The following is a 19,930-nucleotide window of genomic DNA, read 5'->3' as shown; positions in this document are numbered from 1 at the left end:
AACTCTGTAAAACCCGGATGGGTGGAACCTGATCTAAACTATATTTTATGATTGGATAAATTAAATGTTTTACCAATGTAAAGTATTTAATATTAACCAATCATGATCCATCTAACTAACAACCCACTTATTTGTAAGTGCTGAAGTTACTTGTAATTTCAGCACCAGAGAGATTTGAATTTAACTTAGAAATTAGTTGGACTCTCCCGAGCACTTCAGCAGCCGCAATAAACCAGTATACCCTAGATCTATTGAGCCTAGCAGAGACTAGTTAAACAACCTGAGACTAGATAGTATAAGAGTAAGACTAGGATCGGTATTAGACTAAGAAGTTGCACGAATCTATCCGGCCGAAAATAAGATAGCGTGACGAGCAGACGGTGTACCCTATCCGAAATTACTCTATGAGTTATACACCCCAGTCATAACTCATTCGTTACATTTTTTTTTCAAAAACTTTATTTTTAGATATTTCTTTTTTAATAAAAAATTTTCTTTGATCTTTTAGTTTGATAAACTTTTTTTGATGTTTTAAAAAACTAAGTTGCGTTTTTACATTTTGGGAAAGCTTCGAAAATCAAAACGTTTAATCAAAAAAAGAAAAATCCGCGCCGCCAACTTGACTACAATGTTGTATAATATTACCCTACCTCTAAGAATATAGTGGCCCAGAGACATATCATGAGACTGTAGTAGGGGGTTAGTTCATTGTCCACTGAAGTATTCACCACTTCAAGAATCTCTGTCACTGACAGGGTAGAATTTGTACTGTTGTCGTCACGCAAGTCCACGTAACTGCATAAATGAAAAATCGTTAAAAAGAGTCAAGGTCATAATAAGTTCAGCAGGAGAATTTAATTATGTTTTAAAAACTCCATCATCTCGATTTTTTCAGCTATTAAAAATAAATTCGATTAGGTTTTTTTTCTCAAAAAATATCTTGAAAGCGATGATTCCTTTTTGCATCTTCGCAAAAAAAATCTTTCAACAAATTTTTGTTTTTGTTCTAAAACGTTAAATGTATTTTTCTCACCGCATTTTTTTAGGTTTTGTTTCATCGTTTAGTTTTTAGTTTACTATTTTTTCAAGTTTTGTTTTAGAAGATTTACTTTTCGACCGAGCGAACCATTCCGTGAAACAAATTTCTGCAAATTTTTGTGTTAAAATGTTAACTGTATTTTTCTCATGGCATTTTTTTCAGGTTTTTTTCATGCTTATCGTTTAATTTTTTGTTCTTCTATTTTATCCTATTTGTTTTAGAAGATTTACTTTTCGACCGAGCGAGCCATTCCGTGAAACAAATTTCTGCAAGTTTTTGTGTTAAAATGTTAAATGTATTTTTTTCATGGCATTTTTTTCAGGTTTTTTTTTCATGTTTATCGTTTAATTTTTTGTTCTTCTATTTTATCATATTTGTCTTAGAAGATTTACTTTTCGACCGAGGGAACCATTCCGTGAAACAAATTTCTGCAAACTTTTGTGTTAAAATGTTTGTTGTGATTCAGTATTTTTAGTATGTTATAACCTTGACCTCTATTACCTAATTACGTACCAGTCAATGTTAACTCTACGAAGTCCAGTGGACTTCGAGTCACTAGTTGCTCTTTTTAGACTACAGTCGGTTTTAATTCAACCATTACTTTTATTCTCTTTTTAACTTAGTTAGATATAATAGTTACCAGTGGTACATCTTAACTTTTTATTATGGCGCAGTCAACAACTGATTCGAACTTGAGGGGAATACCCGCCTTTTGGCCGAACCACACGGTTGAACCCCCCACCCAATGGAACAATTGGATAGACCAATTCCATTTGGCCATTATCGCGAAGGAAAATCTAGACTTAGACAACCTTAAAGAACCAATGGAAGGGGAGACGACGTTACCGATCCTAGAAGGTGCCCAGGAGTCAGAAACTGACCAACAGAGGAAAGCCAGGGAGGCCAGGAACAAAGAAACAATGCGAGTCTATGAACACGCTGAAGAGAAAAGACTAGCAGAAGAAAAGAGGAAATTCGGAGGAATGAGGAGATACGAGGCCGACAAAAAAGTAAGGTCAATTCTATACTTGGCCTTAGGAGCGGAAGGCAAAAGAGTTTTCGCCCAGAAACATCCAAGGGTAAAAATCCTAGGAATCTCATTCAAGGAATTTTACGAAATGCTAGAATTGGCTTTTATCAAACCAACCAACATAACATTTGAACGATACAAACTATTGAGCAGGAAACAAAAGGATAGAGAATCCTATGAACAATTTTGGGGCGCGTTATCAGATTTGGCGAGATCATGTGAAATTGGAATTAATGCAGAACAGGAGTGGATTAGAGACGTATTTATTTTTAACATGAAAAACTGCGACTTACAACGTAGACTACTTTCAGAAACCCTCAATCCATTGGATGCACTAAACCAAGCAATAATTGACGAAAAAGGCTACTATAACCACCTCAAACTGACCAACATGACTAGATCTTTCAACACGACAGGAAATAGTGGGAGAGGGTACAAAAACTTCAACAACGTTAAAAAGGAACCAAGCTTAAACATAGAAAGATCAAATACTTGTATGAAATGCGGGAATGCGTTTACCAAGGGTCATCTGAATGTGTGTCCGGCGAAAGAAATCGTGTGTAATATTTGTAAATATAAAGTACATTTTGGAAGACTTTGTAAATCGAAAGGAAGAAAACCCGCTGTAAATACTGTAGATGAAGCTGTAAATAGTCAGAATTGTTCATATTCCCCAGAAGATCTTCAGATGAGAAGCGAAGAAAATTTTTGTGGAGTGATTAACGCTTGGACCGAAGAGGGGATAAGTGATAACGATGACTATTCAGTTCTCAACATTAGAACAATCTACGATACCAATGGCTTGGAAACCAAGAAACTTGTCAACATCGGTTTAGGAGACGACGCGATAGTCAACCTGAACATTCCAGTGGATTCGGCAAGCCCAGTGAGCTTCCTGAAACAAAATGTACTTCACGAATTGAAGCTGAGAAATCCACAGTTGAAGATTCAGCCAGTTGAGAAGAAAACGAGGGAACTATACTGCAGATTCACTAATGACACAATCAACATCATCGGGAAGGTGGTAGTGAGGTTAAAATCCAATGGATGGACCGCGGACGAAACTCCATTTTTTATCACTTCTGGACATGAGAGGAACATTCTGGGTAACGACAATCTCCCGAGAATTGGAATAGAGATAGCCCAACGACAGCCTCTACTACCCGTCAACAACATATCACGCCCAGAGTTGTGTAAGTTAAATAATTATTCAGATACGACCCTTAATCTGTATCATAGGTACAAAGGGCTATTTAACAGAGTGGGAAAAATACCTTCGGACAGAAAAGTTACTCATTTCCATTCCCCATTCAAACCTATCCAAACCAAAGGTAGAAGAGTTCCCTTACATCTACTCGATAATGTAAAAACGGAACTAAATAGAATGGAAAAAGAGGGGCATATCATAAAGTTGAACAAATGCGACGAAGATTGTTTTATAAGCCCAATTGTGATTACAAGAAAAAAAGACGGTAGTATCAAGTTGGCACTAGATTCGAAACTATTAAATAATCAGATATTCAAGAACAAGTACCAGATGCCAAACATACATGAACTGATCGATAATATTGCTCTTCAACTGTCAAGCAAAGATTCAGGGGAAGTTTGGTTTAGTAATCTAGATCTAAAAAACGCATACAGCCAACTACAATTATGCACAGACACTAGCAAACAGTGTAACTTTAACTGGATTTTACGGATTGGGCGATATGCCAAACGAATTCCAGAGGGTAATGGATTCTTTACTGAAAAACATTCCTTTTACAAATTGTTATATCGACGACATTTTAATAGCTTCGAAAGGTTCATTAAATGAACACAAAGCGATACTAACGAACATTTTAAACATTTTGGACAACAAGAACATGGCGGTAAAATGGGAGAAATGTGCATTCTTCCAAAAAGAAATAGAGTGGCTAGGTTTCAAGATATCAAAATCGGGCGTGAAACCATTGGTGGGAAAGTCAGATTCGATTAAAAACCTACCAAACCCCAAAAACATATCTGAACTTAGGTCTTTCTTTGGATCGATCAATCAATATATGAAATTCGTCCCGAATTTGTCCGCCCTAAGTTCCCCCCTACGACCACTTCTTGTAAAGAAATCAGTCTACCAATGGAATGACGAACATACTAAAGCATTTGAAGAATTAAAACAACAGATAGTGAAGATAACAGAGAACAACCACTTCGACATAAAAAGGATGTCAAGACTAAAAACAGACGCTTCCCATAACGGCTTAGGAGCTACCCTAGAACAATGGGATGGAGAAAATTGGGTAACAATAGCATTCGCCTCCCGATTTTTGAACAACCACGAAAGTAAATATTCTACAAATGAATTGTACAATTCTACACTTGAATTGTTGGGAGTAGTCTGGGCTACAGAACATTTTAAAAATTACTTGTATGGTGCCGAATTTGAAATTGTGACGGACCATAAGGCATTATTATCAGCATTAAATGCAAACCAGAGCAACAAAACTATGCATAGCAGATTAACCCGTTGGGTAAATCGACTGTTACCATTTCATTTTAAGATCAAGCACATTCCGGGAAAAGAAATGGGATTTACAGATTTACTGTCGAGACTACCTTCAGGTAAAGCACTCCCTACATCACACTACGATAGCGAATTTGTAGTGGCAACAGTACAAAAGATTAAAGAAAACCTCTCTGTAAATAACGATTGTAAAAAGAATAATTGTAAAAAGAACGAAGTGTATTATCCATTGGATGTAAATACGATTAGTAACTTGGATTGTAATAATCCAATGGGTGGAAAGAAAGATTTATCACAAAGCATCCAACGGTCGTTCTTCTCGAATATTCTGAATAAGGTAAACGACACTATCAGAATTTGTAATTCCAATCACTCGCGTTCAGAGTCTTGCACAAGCGGTTGTGTTCCTTTAAACTTATCAAAATTTGATTTCAATTATTTTTACCTATCAGACAAAACTTTTTTATTTTTTCTTGCCCAATCAGTATTATTATTCAATCAGTCATTAAATTCAGATCAAGAAAAACAATTACAAGAATTTATTACATCAGTCAACGTGTTAAAAATTTCCCTCAGGGCAGAAAAGAAAGGAATCTTCTTGAATTTTAATAACGACATAATGTCAGACATACACAAAAAACTGTTGGTCAAATACAAGGGAGATCTCAGATTGCCAGACAACCCGTTATCACTATCAGACCATTGTTCGAATAAGCTGATTAAACTCATGACGGACGAAGACAAAATCCTCAAAGAAGTAAAGAAGGCGGTACACGAAGGCAAACCATTGGACAAATTCGGAGCCTATTTAAAGAACTTCCAGAGGGATATACATGTGAAAGAAGGGCTGTTATTCAACGATAACAAACTGATAGTGCCGGCTGCATTACGATCACCTTTTCTGTCACTCCTTCTAGAGACTCATCCAGGGCAGTTTGGGATGAAAGCCTTGGCAGAAAACATTTGGTGGCCACATCTATACAGAGAGATATACCACCATGGAAAGAATTGCACTCAGCGCATAATGGCCGGTAAGAACCTAAAAGTTTTACTAGGGACGAACAAGACTGAGAAATTACCGAACCTGACCGAACCAAATGAAGAAGTAGATTTAGACTTTGCCGGCCCATTGGACAAGAGCTGGGGTAACGCAAAATATCTCTTGTTATGCATTGACCGCTTTTCAAAGTTTCCGTCGGCGAAGGTAGTAAACAACACTTCGACTTCTTCAATTTTAACCTTCATGACAGATTACTGCCATCTTCACGGATTTCCAAAGTCCATTAGAGCCGACCAAGGGCCATGTTTTACTTCGTTTGATTTTAGAAACTTCTGTGAGAAGAACAACATTAATCTAATTCTATGTACGGTTGGCGATCATAGATCCAATGGAGTAGTAGAAAGACTCATTTACACGGTCAAAGCCAAGCTTCTGGCAATGTCGTTCAACGATCCAAAACCATCCTTAAATACGGCTATTGATAAAATTATTTGGAACATACGCTCGACGAAACAATCATCCATTGGATGCTCTCCGTTCTCAAAACATTTTAATAGATCTCCCAATACGTTCTGGAAATCTTTGGTCTCTCACGCAATTAGTTTAGATAAGGGGAAATCAATCATATCGAAGGACAGAGCACAAGACTGGGGGGCTGATGATGCGTTCGAAGATGGCTACCTGGAAGACAGAACAATTGAGGAAAGAGGCTATGAGAGCGACCCCGCTGACAAAGTAGATAGAAATCTTCAGCGAGCCCCACTGTCGAATCCCTTCAGCCATGGAGGTAACTGGTTTAGGAAAACAGTTAACAGGAGGGAAGGAGAACCTTATTTTAAACCTTTAGGGAGTAAACCTTTGTCAGACACGAAACATACGGTCACATTAGATAACGGAAATGTGATAAGAAAATCGGACTTAGCTTTTAACAAAACCCAACCGGCAGCTCCTAAGACCTTCACGGCAAGACCGAAACCGCTAATTAATAGTAATGATTTAGCAGGCAAGCGAAAAAGAAACTCCCCTTGCAAGAGACGAGACTCAAATATAGGAGGCCCTTCGATGAACCTCACACCAACGGGTGGAAATTCAAGCAAAAAGAGGAGATCATTCTTCACGACCTCGAAAGGTTCAAAATTCGATTATAATAATCTAGATTCGTCGTTAACGTTAGACCTTTGGGATAAAGTCATTGACGACTACTTGGGTACGGAAACGGAAATTGTATATAATACACCAACTGTTAACCTGCATAGTGATTTAGATCAACCAAGGAGTACCATACAAAGCCAGACAAACACTGAGACAACATTCAATATACCAACGGGCACAAGCGACGACCCAATTCGAGTGGATAGCTCTCCGGAGAAGACAGTGGAGACACCAAAAACCCCGATATCTTCAAAACATCGTGTAAGAAGAAACCCAGGCCCCCCGAAATTCTTTGGCGAGAGACGGTTCATCGACCAAGTGACACTCGGTACGGAGACCATTAGTGCAGTAGACTCCGATGACGAACCACTTATTACGTTTTCCGGTGCAAAGAAAGAAAGAATTTCGGGGGGCCTATCATATTTGTTTTAGAAGATTTACTTTTCGACCGAGCGAACCATTCCGTGAAACAAATTTCTGCAAATTTTTGTGTTAAAATGTTAAATGTATTTTTCTCATGGCATTTTTTTCAGGTTTTTTTAAATGTTTATCGTTTAATTTTTTGTTCTTCTATTTTATCATATTTGTTTTAGAAGATTTACTTTTCGACCGAGCGAACCATTCCGTGAAACAAATTTCTGCAAATTTTTGTGTTAAAATGTTAAATGTATTTTTCTCATGGCATTTTTTTCAGGTTTTTTTAAATGTTTATCGTTTAATTTTTTGTTCTTCTATTTTATCATATTTGTTTTAGAAGATTTACTTTTCGACCGAGCGAACCATTCCGTGAAACAAATTTCTGCAAATTTTTGTGTTAAAATGTTAAATGTATTTTTCTTATGGCTTTTTTTTCAGGTTTTTTTCATGTTTATCGTTTAATTTTTTGTTATTCTATTTATCATATTTGTTTTAGAAAATTTGCTTTTTGAAAGAGCGAACCAGTTCGTGAAACAAATTTCTGCAACTTTTTGTGTTAGAATGTTAACTGTACTTTTCTCATGGCATTTTTTTCAGGTTTTTTCATGTTTATCGTTTAATTTTTTGTTCTATTATTTTATCATATTTGTTTTAGAAGATTTACTTTTCGACCGAGCGAACCATTCCGTGAAACAAATTTAAGCAAATTTTTGTGTTAAAATGTTAAATGTATTTTTCTCATGGCATTTTTTTCAGGTTTTTTTAAATGTTTATCGTTTAATTTTTTGTTCTTCTATTTTATCATATTTGTTTTAGAAGATTTACTTTTCGACCGAGCGAACCATTCCGTGAAACAAATTTCTGCAAATTTTTGTGTTAAAATGTTAAATGTATTTTTCTTATGGCTTTTTTTTCAGGTTTTTTTCATGTTTATCGTTTAATTCTTTCTTCTTCTATTTTATCATATTTGTTTTAGAAGATTTACTTTTCGATGGAGCGAACCATTCCGTAAATGAACACAATGATTCCCAGAATAGCCGGAATCCACAGGGAGAGAATCATAGTCTCAGTCCAGGCGAAGTAGAGGGCGATCTTCTCCCCAAAGTAGTTCCGGATACGGAACAGGGGGAGGAGTTTCATCTTGGGGGTGACCCATCTGAAATAGGAAGACATAATAACTGAACTTTGCAGGTGAAAAAGGAAACTCTAGAGCTTCTAATTAGAGAAAATTTAGAGAGAAAACCAAAACACATCGCTCAGAAATTAGAAGAATATAACTGAATCTGGAAATTGAAAAATGAACTCCTAAACAGAGAGATAAAACTTAAAAAATTCAAAAAAAATATTTTTCAGACAATTAAGAACAAATTTGGAAATTAAAAATGAGTTTCTATATGAAAAGATGAGTTTGAATATTAAAGAAAAACTAGAAAAAATAAAACCCTTTCTTGTCAATTTTCTTACGGTTGTCAATTTTCTTAGTTTAAAAACCCGTATTCGTATAATATTTATGTTAAAGACTTGAAAAAATTACGACTAGATGAGATTTGAAGCCCATCTGGTCGTATTCACACCACGAAAGTGTTTCAGTATAAGTTTTTGTAGATATAAAAATATCGCAGATCTGAACAGCACGTTGGAAACGGATTATTCATAAAACACCTTAACCGTGACTTCCCAAATGGAATAATTACCAAAAGACATAATAATGAAACTTTTCCGAAATGGCATAATGAAACTTTTCCCAAATGGAAAAATTGACCACAAGAAGCTTATCAATAACCGAAATCTAATGCTTTTCGCTTTTGATGAAAACTTCTATTTATTTAAGATAAAATGTCAGTCAACATTTGAAGTGACAACTTGACCAATTTTCTCACATTGTTCACGAAAAATTTGTCCTCGATTTTTTAAATACAACTGTTGCATGAAATTTAAGCCATTTGGGAATTTTTCATTTTTATGCTATTCGGGAATTATGCCATTTGAGACGTAATTCACCTTAACCAACCACATCGGTCATTTATTTTTGATAGATGATTCTGCGTGAGGAACATGCAGCTTTTTTCACTGTCACTTAAAGTTAAAAGAACTAAATTTATTCATAAAATGAAACAAAAAATAACTCATGAAACAAAAAAATAAAAGAATAGCTAGCGCAAAATTTTTTAAAACGAACATGCTGCTTTCAAGGTCATGAGAAAAGGAACTTTTCCGAAGATAGATGCAAATTTCTTGCCAAAGCTGCACCAAATGAGCAATGAAAACTTACTGAGAGTTCATGAAGCTCCTTTTTGTCACTATTCTGTAGAAAGTAAACAAAATTGAAATCGCTTTTTAAACTTTTTGGTGATTGTTTTGTACCCGATTATGCAAAGTTTGAAAACATTCAAACTAATTTAATTTGCCTTAAAAAACTGGATATATTTAAAAAATGGCTTCAAACAATATAAATTTTTTTCTACAAACCTTAAGTTTTTTTTTAAATTTATTGAAAAATGCTCTTGAAATAAAAAATTCTTAAAAAGGGTAGGGGAAGAGGGCTGTCAATTGATTCTTGATAGGACTAGGATTTGATAGGACTAGGATTTGATAGGACTAGGATTTGATAGGACTAAGGATTTGATAGGACTAGGATTTGATAGGACTAGGACACTAACCTGAAGTGAAGGTCCTTCCTTGCGTCATAATAGAACTTGTCGTCTTTCTTCTGCTGAGTTGTTTGACTGCCTGAAGCTGCCTTCCCATTGGCCTGTTCTGAGTCAGAATCGGAGGAGAGATCGATTGGCGCGGATGAGTCGTTGCCATTTCTGAAAATAGAACTGGTTTCGAAATTTTTGGCGTTATGTTCAATTTTCAGAAGACGAATGAGCAAAGTTTGGTCAAAATCGTGTCTTTTTAGTATTATGGGAAATCCCGAAACATCATTTTGGCCGACCAAAAAATATGTCGACAAATTTTCGAAAATTTTATGAAATTCCTCCCCCCTCCTTGAGAAAAACCTAGGTTCGCCCCTGCGCATGAGCCCACTTCTTAGTTCAATTAGTCCTTGAGCTGTCACGGAAAAATTTAACCCAATGAAGCCCAATTAGAAGCCAAGTTTTATTAATTTGAATTTATTCATCTTTTTCTTCCAAGGCAAATCGGGGACCAAAAAAGCCAGTTAGCCATTTAGCCCAGTTCTGAAACGTTGAGCTCACTCAGCTCCATAAAGATAAAATACCGAGTATTAATTGAACCCAATTTTCTGAGAATTGTGTTTTTTTCCTCCCTCCATGGAAAAAATAGAAATGGGCCAGAGGAAAGAGAAGGGATTTAGAAGGGATTTACAAGTTTAAGCATGATTCTTTCAGAACTGTGGAAGATTCGTGTAAGATTTGCAAGTTGAACAAACTTTTGAACGCATCTTTCAAGATAAACATTATCTGTAATCTGCCGCACTGACAAAAATGGTTTCGGATCGATCCGACTAACAATGTACATTTCAAGAACTGAAACGGATTTTAAAATTTAAATTGATTTTTTTGAAAGTTTTCGATCAATTCAAGTAACTAAAAATTGATTTAACTCGATTTAGATGGATTTTCCGACTCACTAAAATCCATCCAAATCTCACCTACAGCTATCCGAATCTTACTAATATCCATTTCAATCCATTTTGGAAGACCCATGAGCATATCAATTTAACTGTCGAAAATTTCCATTTCAACCCAATATAAATCATTTTTTTTTGCTTTTTTTTCTCAATTTTTTAAATAGAACACACGTGCTAGATGTTATAGCGAATTCAAGAAAATGTTCCACAAAAATCAGATTTAAGCTCAAAAACACGAAATGAACTTGTCAACAATCATCATCGTAAATCGAATATGGCCAAAATAGATCAAATTTTGAGCTCAAAGTATGCAAGAAAATCATAAATTTTTATCAATATCTATGAAAATATTAATTTTTTTATATGCTGCAATACGCTATGGATGTAAAATAATAAATAATGGGCATCAATTGAATGCAACACAAAATTGAAACTGATAAAATTTGAATGAAAGGAATCGACTATTTATAATCTCCCTAAAAACAAAAAAATAAGACGGAAAAAGAGGTTTAAGCCGATAAAAAGTCGATTCGGATTGATTTTTTAATTTTTTAAGCGGGGCTGAAAAACATTTTAAATTGAAATAAACATACCTTTTTTATAGAAATAGTCAAATTTAACTAAATTTTGACCAGAATTCTAGTACAAATTAAGATTTTCAAGAAAATCGCTGCTTTACTTAAACATTTCAAAAAATGTTTATGGCAGGTTATTTATTTTGGAAGGGAAGTGTTTCTCACCAGAAACAAAAAAAATGTTCTAACGCATTTTAAACGATTCTTCCAAATTTTTTTGCTAATACTTCAACATATATAAAATCAATTTTATCCAACAAAAGCAATCTGGGCGCAAAAAGATATCAGCTTGCCAAGAAGAAGCCAAATTTTTAAAAAGTCCAGAAGTTTTGACGAATTGACAATTGAGTGAAGCTACTTATTTTCAACTAGTTTTCAACATGAGAACATTTTTTGAACAAAAAACAAAATTTTAAAAGATATTACTCGATTGCGACTGACGATTCTCTGACTGCATCACTAATTCAATGTTTAAGACCGGTTTAAAAACAAGAGTCAATTGTAAAAATTGCATTTATTTAAGAAAACACTCGAAGCAGATCTCCTTCTGAAAAGAAAAACTAATCTGAAAACATGATTGAAAAAAGACGAAACTTTGTATAGGTTCAAACAACTTATTTCGCATCCAGTATCTAGCGTTATATATTTTAATTTTTGAACAAGTGTTTTTAAAATTGAGAAAAAATCGGTAATAATCAATTGATAATTGATTACAGTTTCTCTTTTGAAATTAAATTAGAATCAGTTTTAATACTTTCTAATCAGAAATAATTGGTTTAATATTCTTCTGTTTTTCGATTCATTTGTAATCTATTCTATATAAGTATAATCTTATTAACCCATTTTCGTGTACACAAAAAATGCATTTTGATCTAATATAAACGGTTATAATCAATTAGAATCCATTTTGTTTGTCCTTTTTGTATGCAAATTTGAATGTAATTTGCTTGTTTTTGTGCTTTTTATAGATGTTGCTTTTTTAAAAAAGGGAAAATGTTTTTTTTTGCAGTTCAATTTTTTTTTATGTTTTCATTTTCTCTGGAATAGAGTTATTTTATGATGCGAACCAACAAATAATCAGCACGTTTTTTTAGTTTCATGACTTATGGGAAAGTGCTAACTTTCCTCAACCGCGGGAACCCTCCTTCAACTCATATGAAAAGATCTCTGTAAAAGTTTGTTTCCTGATAAATTTTTGTGTTAAGATGAAATAAAATGAGACCTCTATTTTGAATGAAGTCTTTAAACTCAATTTTATGAGTTTAAATCAATGTATGAAGTAAGACTAATTATAATAGATTATAAGAGAAAAAAAATCAGCCTTACAGTATGTTTTAGTCAATTGCATGAGCCTAAGCTTGGATGCGGGCAGACCTTTCGAGTTAATGGACAGAAGTAGCAATAACTCAATTAAATTTTATCTAAGGTCGTACCCTTCTTCGCAGTACTCCAAAACATTTTAAAACTCTTTACCCTTGATTCATTGACCATTTCAACGGATTAAATCAGATAAGGCGGAAAATTTGAAAAGTTTTTTTTCCTGCTTAGGTAAAGCAAAGTAAGCAAAGTGGTATGTTGTTGTACAGTGGATATGTTATAATCTGAAACAGTAGCGATCTTATATTTCAAAATAGTTTTTTTAGATAAGTCTTTAACTATGCTGATTTTTTTTCGGCACGATTAAAGTTAACACTAGATCAAAAAGAGTTAAGAGATAGCGTTTTTTTGCGAAAAAATGCTTATACTTCACAAAAAAACTCTGTTTGGCCAGTAGGGTTTTTTAAGCGCTTTCACAAGTAATTTGTTCTGCATTTGAAAACTTTCCAAAATCTTAATAATGACGCAAGCAACAGTTATAAAGTTTTTAAGTGTATTTTAGAGAAATGAGTAATAAATGCTTCGGCTCGCTCTTTAACAATTAATTTTTGTGATGCAACTAAAAACAAAGGAAGATAAAAATTTATCCCAGAAGTTGTAAGCAGACATGCTAATTTTCACAGAACACTGCAAAATATCAAAAAATAAGTGTTAGTTATTCCTATAAAATTATTTAAGCAACTAAATTTCATGATTTGAAAGATTTTAAAGTTTCAATTGCTACTGTGGCCCGAACATTCTATGCGTCCATATATAATGTTTGGCTGTTCGCTTTCATTCGTTGTTTTGTTCGACTTGGGTTTCGCTGTTACATGTACCTAAGATTTCCGACAAGAAACAACTTATTTTCCAGTCTGGAATTCTGGTCAGAAATTCTTTCCAAAAATTTGAAAATAAAGCATGGATTTTCCGAAAATTTTTAAATTTCTTATCAAATATCAGGTCACGCATTTTTTAAACCTAGACTTTTTAGCCGGAAAATTTTTAATTCTAACGTTAAATCAAATCCAGTAAAACTAGATAAATCATTAACATATCTCGATGAGTAAATTAAATCTAGAATCAGCTGATGTCAGTAAGGTTCAAGTTTTATGAAGCATAAGTTTATACCATATTTTTTATTAGAAATGCCATAATTTTTTAGACTCTGTCCCTAAAAAATCTGTCCTGAAGAAGCTTACCATACCTGAAAACAATGGTTTCTTACTGGGATTATAAGATTTCGGTAAAATGCCATTGTTTCCCGTGTCTCCAGTTTTTTCCAAATATCCAGCCTGAAATCAGTTTCTAAAATTCCTGATATAACAGATTTGGTACAAATCTACCGCTTTCTAAGTGAAATTTTAAATGCGAAGATGCTGAATCTATCCGAACTTTCAGCCTGCTTTCTAAGTTCAACCCCTCCCCATAAAACATCTACGAATAGATCTATTATTCTTTTTTTCTCAAAAATATGAGGAATTTTGCATTGATTGACGTTATTTTTAAGAAACCAAACTGTTTCGATAATATCTATTGATCTGGCGTCTGTTTGAGATTCTAGACAGAATATGATGTTTCAACCCTTTTTAAAAAAGTTTTATCCAAAAACGATTGCTCTTTCAATTACGATTTTTTCTCAAAAATTTTTTAAAATTTTTTTGAAACCTTTCTAAACATTTCTTAGCTGATTCGATTTTTGTTTTCAAGTGTTAACAAAACAGTCCAAAAAATCTGCTTACAACTAAAGTGAATTTTTACCTGCTTGACCCTGTTTGACCTCTCGTGCTCTGTTTCTTATCCTTAGTAGTTCCCTGTAGCTTCCTCCACTTCAACTCCTTTATCCGCTCATTCAAGTATGACTCATTCCTGAGTTCGAACGGGTCTTCCGATGACTCATCATGAAGGATGAATGAGTCATCGATTATGCCTTCGTGAATAAACCAACTCAAGTTCCACTTTTTCAGCCTAATAGGAACACAAAATGAAATCTATTAATTCAAAAACCTGAATAAACTACAAATTTAAAGTGCGAGGAACCACTTAAACATTTTTTTTTTCAAAAACCTGAACTTTACAAAATACAAATTGATTTTGGCTTTTCGGTTTTCAAAAAAAAATTACAAACTTAACGGATTTTATATTTGAAATCATTAAGGCATTCTAACTGCCAAATAAAGTAATTATGCTAATAATTTGGAAAATTATAAAATCAACGAAATGTCTGTCGTAAAAATATCTGAGAATAATTTTTATAAGATGCAGAAATTGATATCTCATCAGTTTTTTAAGAAATTTTTTTCATCAGAGAAAACGCTAAGATGAACATCTCCCAAAAAAATAAAATGAAGCAACCCAACCACCCCCCCCCCCCACCCTCAAAAAAAATTCTACCAACTTTTCTTCCTCAGTGATCTCCTCTTCACTTCTGGCGTCCATGTTCTCCAGAATGTATTCTGCCACCAGACTACGGATCGAGTTCCGGAACAGACTCTTCTGGTCTGGGAAGCCCTGTAATAATCAAAAGTTGCTTTTTGAAATGATCATTGGGATCCTTTTAAGCTGAGGTTATCTTAAATTATTGAATCTGTCATCGATCAAAAAAATATAAATAGTAAGAAAAACACCATTACCACCTACAGTTTTTCTCTTTTCAAAACTAAGTTTTGTTTTGACACTTTTATGACATATTCTGACTTAATTTTTGAAGTCAATTCTGTTCAATGTATAGCTGAAATATTATCAATATAATCGATTCACATATTATCCTAGAGAACAAAAAAGAATACAAAATTGATTATAATTCATTGCTTTCAGTGAATCAATTTTTTGTATTCGCGTATTGCAAAAATTTGCTAAAAAATTGCTTTCTCAAAAAAATAATGCGATAATTTCACTACTCTAATAATGCGATTTCTAAATCTAAATTTTCTCAAATTGGAAAACGAATGCGATAAATTCTCTCGCTCCTAACGTTTGCGCCTTTGCCCTCTTACAATCCTTCAACCCTATAATTGCCCCCTTGACCTCCCCCTCACTTCAAAAAAAAACACCGCACCACCGTAACATGAAAACTGTACAAAAAGAGTTGCGCAGAAAAAAGAGTTGAACTTGATCAGCAAGCAACCAGCTTTAGTCCAACTTTAGTTTAAAACGTAGAAAACACTTTATGGGCGTTGAAATTCGCATCTGAAATAAGTTGAAATAATAGAGCTAACTATAGTAGAGTTTCATTGTCTTCATCTATAAAAGTGAAAAGTTAATCTATTATAATTGATTTGCAATGAATTATAATGCTTGATTGAACAATTCTGTTTTCATTAGTTGAAACGATTATTTTTCACTTTTGATGACACTGACTTTTAAACTCAAATACAATTGGATTTGATCAATGGAATTCCAATACGGGTTTGCTTTTAACTTTTAAAATATCTGCTTCAGTAAAAAAATATATAAACTCATGGTTAGCAGTGCACTGAAAAGTTTGCACAGTAGAGTTTTTTGATGTTTTGACCCAAAAAAGCCAAAATTAAGAGTCCATTAGTCATCAACTTTCAAGCCCTCAAAAGTTTATAAATAGAACAATTATTAATTGGTTTTTTTAACTAACCCCTATGGTAGCTAGTGGAGGATTTTCAACCCTATAAAGATCTAAAAATATGATTAAATTTTTGTGATATTTATACTTTCAACAAAATTTGATCCTTTTGGAATTGATTGGAATAGTTAACAAGATCCATGTAACCAATTTGACCTCTACATACTTTCCAAGTGCAGAGGTCTACTCAGGTATATGGATCTTTTTAACTCTTTCGTCCTATTCCAAAAGGGGGAATTTTCGATAAAAGTATAAATATCAAGAATGTTTAACGGTTATCTTAGATCTTTTTATAGGTAGAAATTTTTCACTAAGTATTATTTCAGCTGGTTATATAATTTCACAAAGAAAATTTATAAAAAAACGAAGATCACACAATTTTCATACTCTGAAATTTTTTTGATCAGCTTTTTTGTTCAAAAATTGCTGCGTTTTTTTCTACATTATCAAAATATTTTAAACTTAAGCTGAAGATGTTCAAAATTGATACCCTAAACGTAATGCTAATAAAATTAATTTTGAAGACTCTAAAGATCAAAATATTGATGACACAGTTTTTCGTTAAATTTGCTAGTCAGACATTTTCATACTATGCGTGAGTAGCATTTTTTAATACAAAAGCCAAGATTCGGGGAAATTTTTTTAGTTTTGTTTTTTTTTAGTTGCAAAAATATTTCTAGACTCAAGCAAATAAATTTCGAATTTCTTTTTTCAACAACTTTTGCAGAGATTTTTTCGTTTATAACGTAGTCCAGTCTTTTCGCACAATAGAAACAGAAATCATATTGCTTGTTTTAGGTAAAGTCAGAATTTTTTCGTATACATACTAAGATAATTTTAAGGTCTCTCGAAAAAACAGGCTGCGATTTACAAACAGCAAATTTTCAAAAAAAAAACTTTTTTAGCCGTACACAAACAAATTGTAATTTTTGTATAGTAATATGTGAAAACACATTATGAATTTACATAGTGAGTCTCCAAATGTAATTGATCTGTCATATTCTAACATTTTGGTTATGTTTTGTGCAAAAATTTTGGGTTATTTTTTTATTACTAAACTTAATCTTAGGACTAAACTTACATGTTGTTTATACAAAAACTTACAACGAAACTCATTTTTTAAAACTTCCTCGTACGGAGAAAACGCTAGTTACACAATTTCGCATAACGAAAAATGCTAATCACTTAGTTTCACTCTGCAACAAAGACGGCGTAAAGTTATCAGACATTTTTCTGAACGCGTGAGATGCTATTTTTACAAACTTGAAATTGTTCGACTAGCTTTCTTTCTAACCCTGGTAGTGACTAATTAAACTGAATTCGTTCAATATGTTTCAAAATATGTTGAACTTACCTCATACAAGTACATCTTGTCTTTCTCAAATGGGCCCGAGATGTAGTCATCGTCATCTTCAGTCTCGAACCTCTCTTTAAATTTCAGCCTCAACTTCCCACTGAGCCCTGAAACGAAAAATTCCTGAAATGCATTTTATGGGAAGAGCTCTTTTTTCGTCTGCGAGGAGCACTTTTTTCGTACTTTTTTGGTGGAATACCTAACCTAACACAAATATAAACCATAAAAACCAGCCGAAATCAAGTACTTCTAAAAAATGGCTGGGGTTACAATTATGTAACACTTACAAAAGTCATGCAAATTTCATGCGTATGACAGACGTTTTTGAGATGTTGGAAATTTTTAATGGGTCCTAATTTACAGCTTAAATAGATCTCAAGTTTTCAGTTTATTTTTTAATTTTCTGGAGCTATGAAAACTGCAATTTTGATTATTTTACGAGCTCAATGTGTTCAAGCGAGTAATTAATAATAGTTTTTCGCTGATGGACTTAATAAAAAAAATCTGAACAATAATCAGCCAATAAATCATTGTAACACGTCATCGATATAATCATTGAAAATCAAGGTATTTACTGGAGAAAGGAAAATACAAAACTGAGCAAGGATAAGTACACAAGGAACAGTTCGCTAAAACATAAATAAATTAATTGCAAACCTGAGAATCCAAACATAGCTAAAAACGAATTATATTACAAAACTTTTTAGTGAAGATTTAATCTGAAAAAAAAAATGTAGCAGTTTAAAACCTCCAGTTTTATCACACACAAAAGATCAGTGCTCAGATAAGTTTGAATTTATCATTATTTCATTACCACTCTACCAAATTGTAGTCCTGACTTAGGGGTGATCTATTATCCATGGGCTATGGCCTTTTTAAAAAAATAAACTGCCTTAGAAGGCCAAAAGTTAAGCAAAGAGTTATTAGAAAAAAAAGCTATATAAAACATGTAATTTTCTTAAGTGTATTTGCAGTAGAGCAACGGAAAAAATGTTTACCTTTACAGAAAATGTGAAAACGTGTTTGCGTGTATTTCAGCGGTGAAATTAAACCAGGTAGCATTAAAGCAAAAATTTTTCCTTAATTTTTCAAACTTTTCTTCATCCGATTTGATTGATTGGCATAGTAATTTGATCTTTGAACGAAAGAAGAAAATACCGATGCTATATCTTGGAGTCGACCCCGGAAGATTTTAGTTGGGTACAATTGTTCATCTGAATTTGTTTCAATTCAATCTGAGCTCTTCAAGCCTTTTCAATAATTACAATACTCTTTGCACAAAGTCATTGGAGTTCAATCTTGATAAAACAGATAAATAATGCAATTCTTCTGTTTTAATAATTCTAATAATTGTTTTTATCAATTAGCCCGTATAAACCAATAAAAGTTTTTTTTTCAGTTTTTTGCTCTTAGACCCATTCTGCACTTGGAGCATTCTGCTAACTGCTCTGCCCCCAGATAAAACAGTCAAAATAACAGAAGAAGTGCAATATTTATCGGTTTTTATCAAGATTCAACTCCAATCACTTTGTGCAAAAAGTATTCAAATTGTTGAAAAAGCTTGAAGTGCTCAGATTGAGTTAAAAAAAGTCAGATGAATAATTGTACCCACATAAAATTTTCTGAACTCGACTCCAAGATATAGGAGGATGAGCAAAAAGCAGAATGGTCCAAGTGTAGAATGATTCACAGTGTCAAGAAAAACCGGTTTGAATTTTTTATTTTTGGTCTAATTTCGGGCTAACTAGTAGCGTAGTTAGTAATTGCAATAGTTTATTTAGGCTTAATTTAACCAGGGGAAACTTAGTTTTTTTCCAAGTAAAGGTAGTTTTTGGAGTTTTTTAGCGCATTTTTTGGAATCAAAATTTTGAAAACTCAAAAAATGCACCCCAAAAGTTTTGAAAAAAATTACGACATTTTTTTTCAAATTTTTGTCTCGTTTTTGTTCTGTCATTTTTTTTTCAAGAACTGTTTTCGAATTGATTTATTTTACTATGCCTAAGTTATATTTTTTATTAAGTTTCTTTGTCACTACATGCAGAAAAAAACGACACCAATTTGAATTTTTGTTTTTTTTGAAGATTGTGGTCGGAACATTCTGTGTGTGCTACTTGCACAGTAACCAGTTATCATCGTTTCTAACTGAGTTTCCAGTTTTTTTGAGATAGTTTCTTTCAAAATTCGAGTTAATTTTGACATTAAGGGGTAATATTAGTATACGCCATAGTCTCTTTATCTATTTAAAAACAAAAGGGTCATGGGTGGGAAAAACAAAAACAACGGTCGTTGGTTGAGGTACCATTGCGCTATT

The 19,930-nt window shown here is 33.3% G+C and overlaps 1 protein-coding gene across 1 annotated transcript in view; it reads right to left on the bottom strand.

The window, feature by feature from the left end:
• LOC134856143 (uncharacterized) overlaps positions 1 to 18,292 on the bottom strand; it is a 19,585-nt gene extending 1,293 nt beyond the window's left edge. Inside the window, exons 1-7 of the mRNA XM_063872507.1 lie at positions 18,277 to 18,292; positions 17,620 to 17,726; positions 15,066 to 15,178; positions 14,429 to 14,635; positions 9,802 to 9,951; positions 8,127 to 8,297; positions 651 to 795 (exon numbers count right to left, since the gene is read on the bottom strand). Coding sequence (XP_063728577.1) covers positions 651 to 795; positions 8,127 to 8,297; positions 9,802 to 9,951; positions 14,429 to 14,635; positions 15,066 to 15,178; positions 17,620 to 17,726; positions 18,277 to 18,292 — 909 coding nt within the window. The remainder of the gene's footprint in view (positions 1 to 650; positions 796 to 8,126; positions 8,298 to 9,801; positions 9,952 to 14,428; positions 14,636 to 15,065; positions 15,179 to 17,619; positions 17,727 to 18,276) is intronic.
• Between the last annotated feature and the right edge of the window lie 1,638 nt (positions 18,293 to 19,930).

This window comes from Symsagittifera roscoffensis, unplaced genomic scaffold, assembly GCF_963678635.1.
Source record: "Symsagittifera roscoffensis unplaced genomic scaffold, txSymRosc1.1 SCAFFOLD_63, whole genome shotgun sequence".
Classification (NCBI taxonomy): Eukaryota; Metazoa; Xenacoelomorpha; order Acoela; family Convolutidae; genus Symsagittifera; species Symsagittifera roscoffensis.
This window is presented reverse-complemented; position numbering and strand designations above follow the sequence as displayed.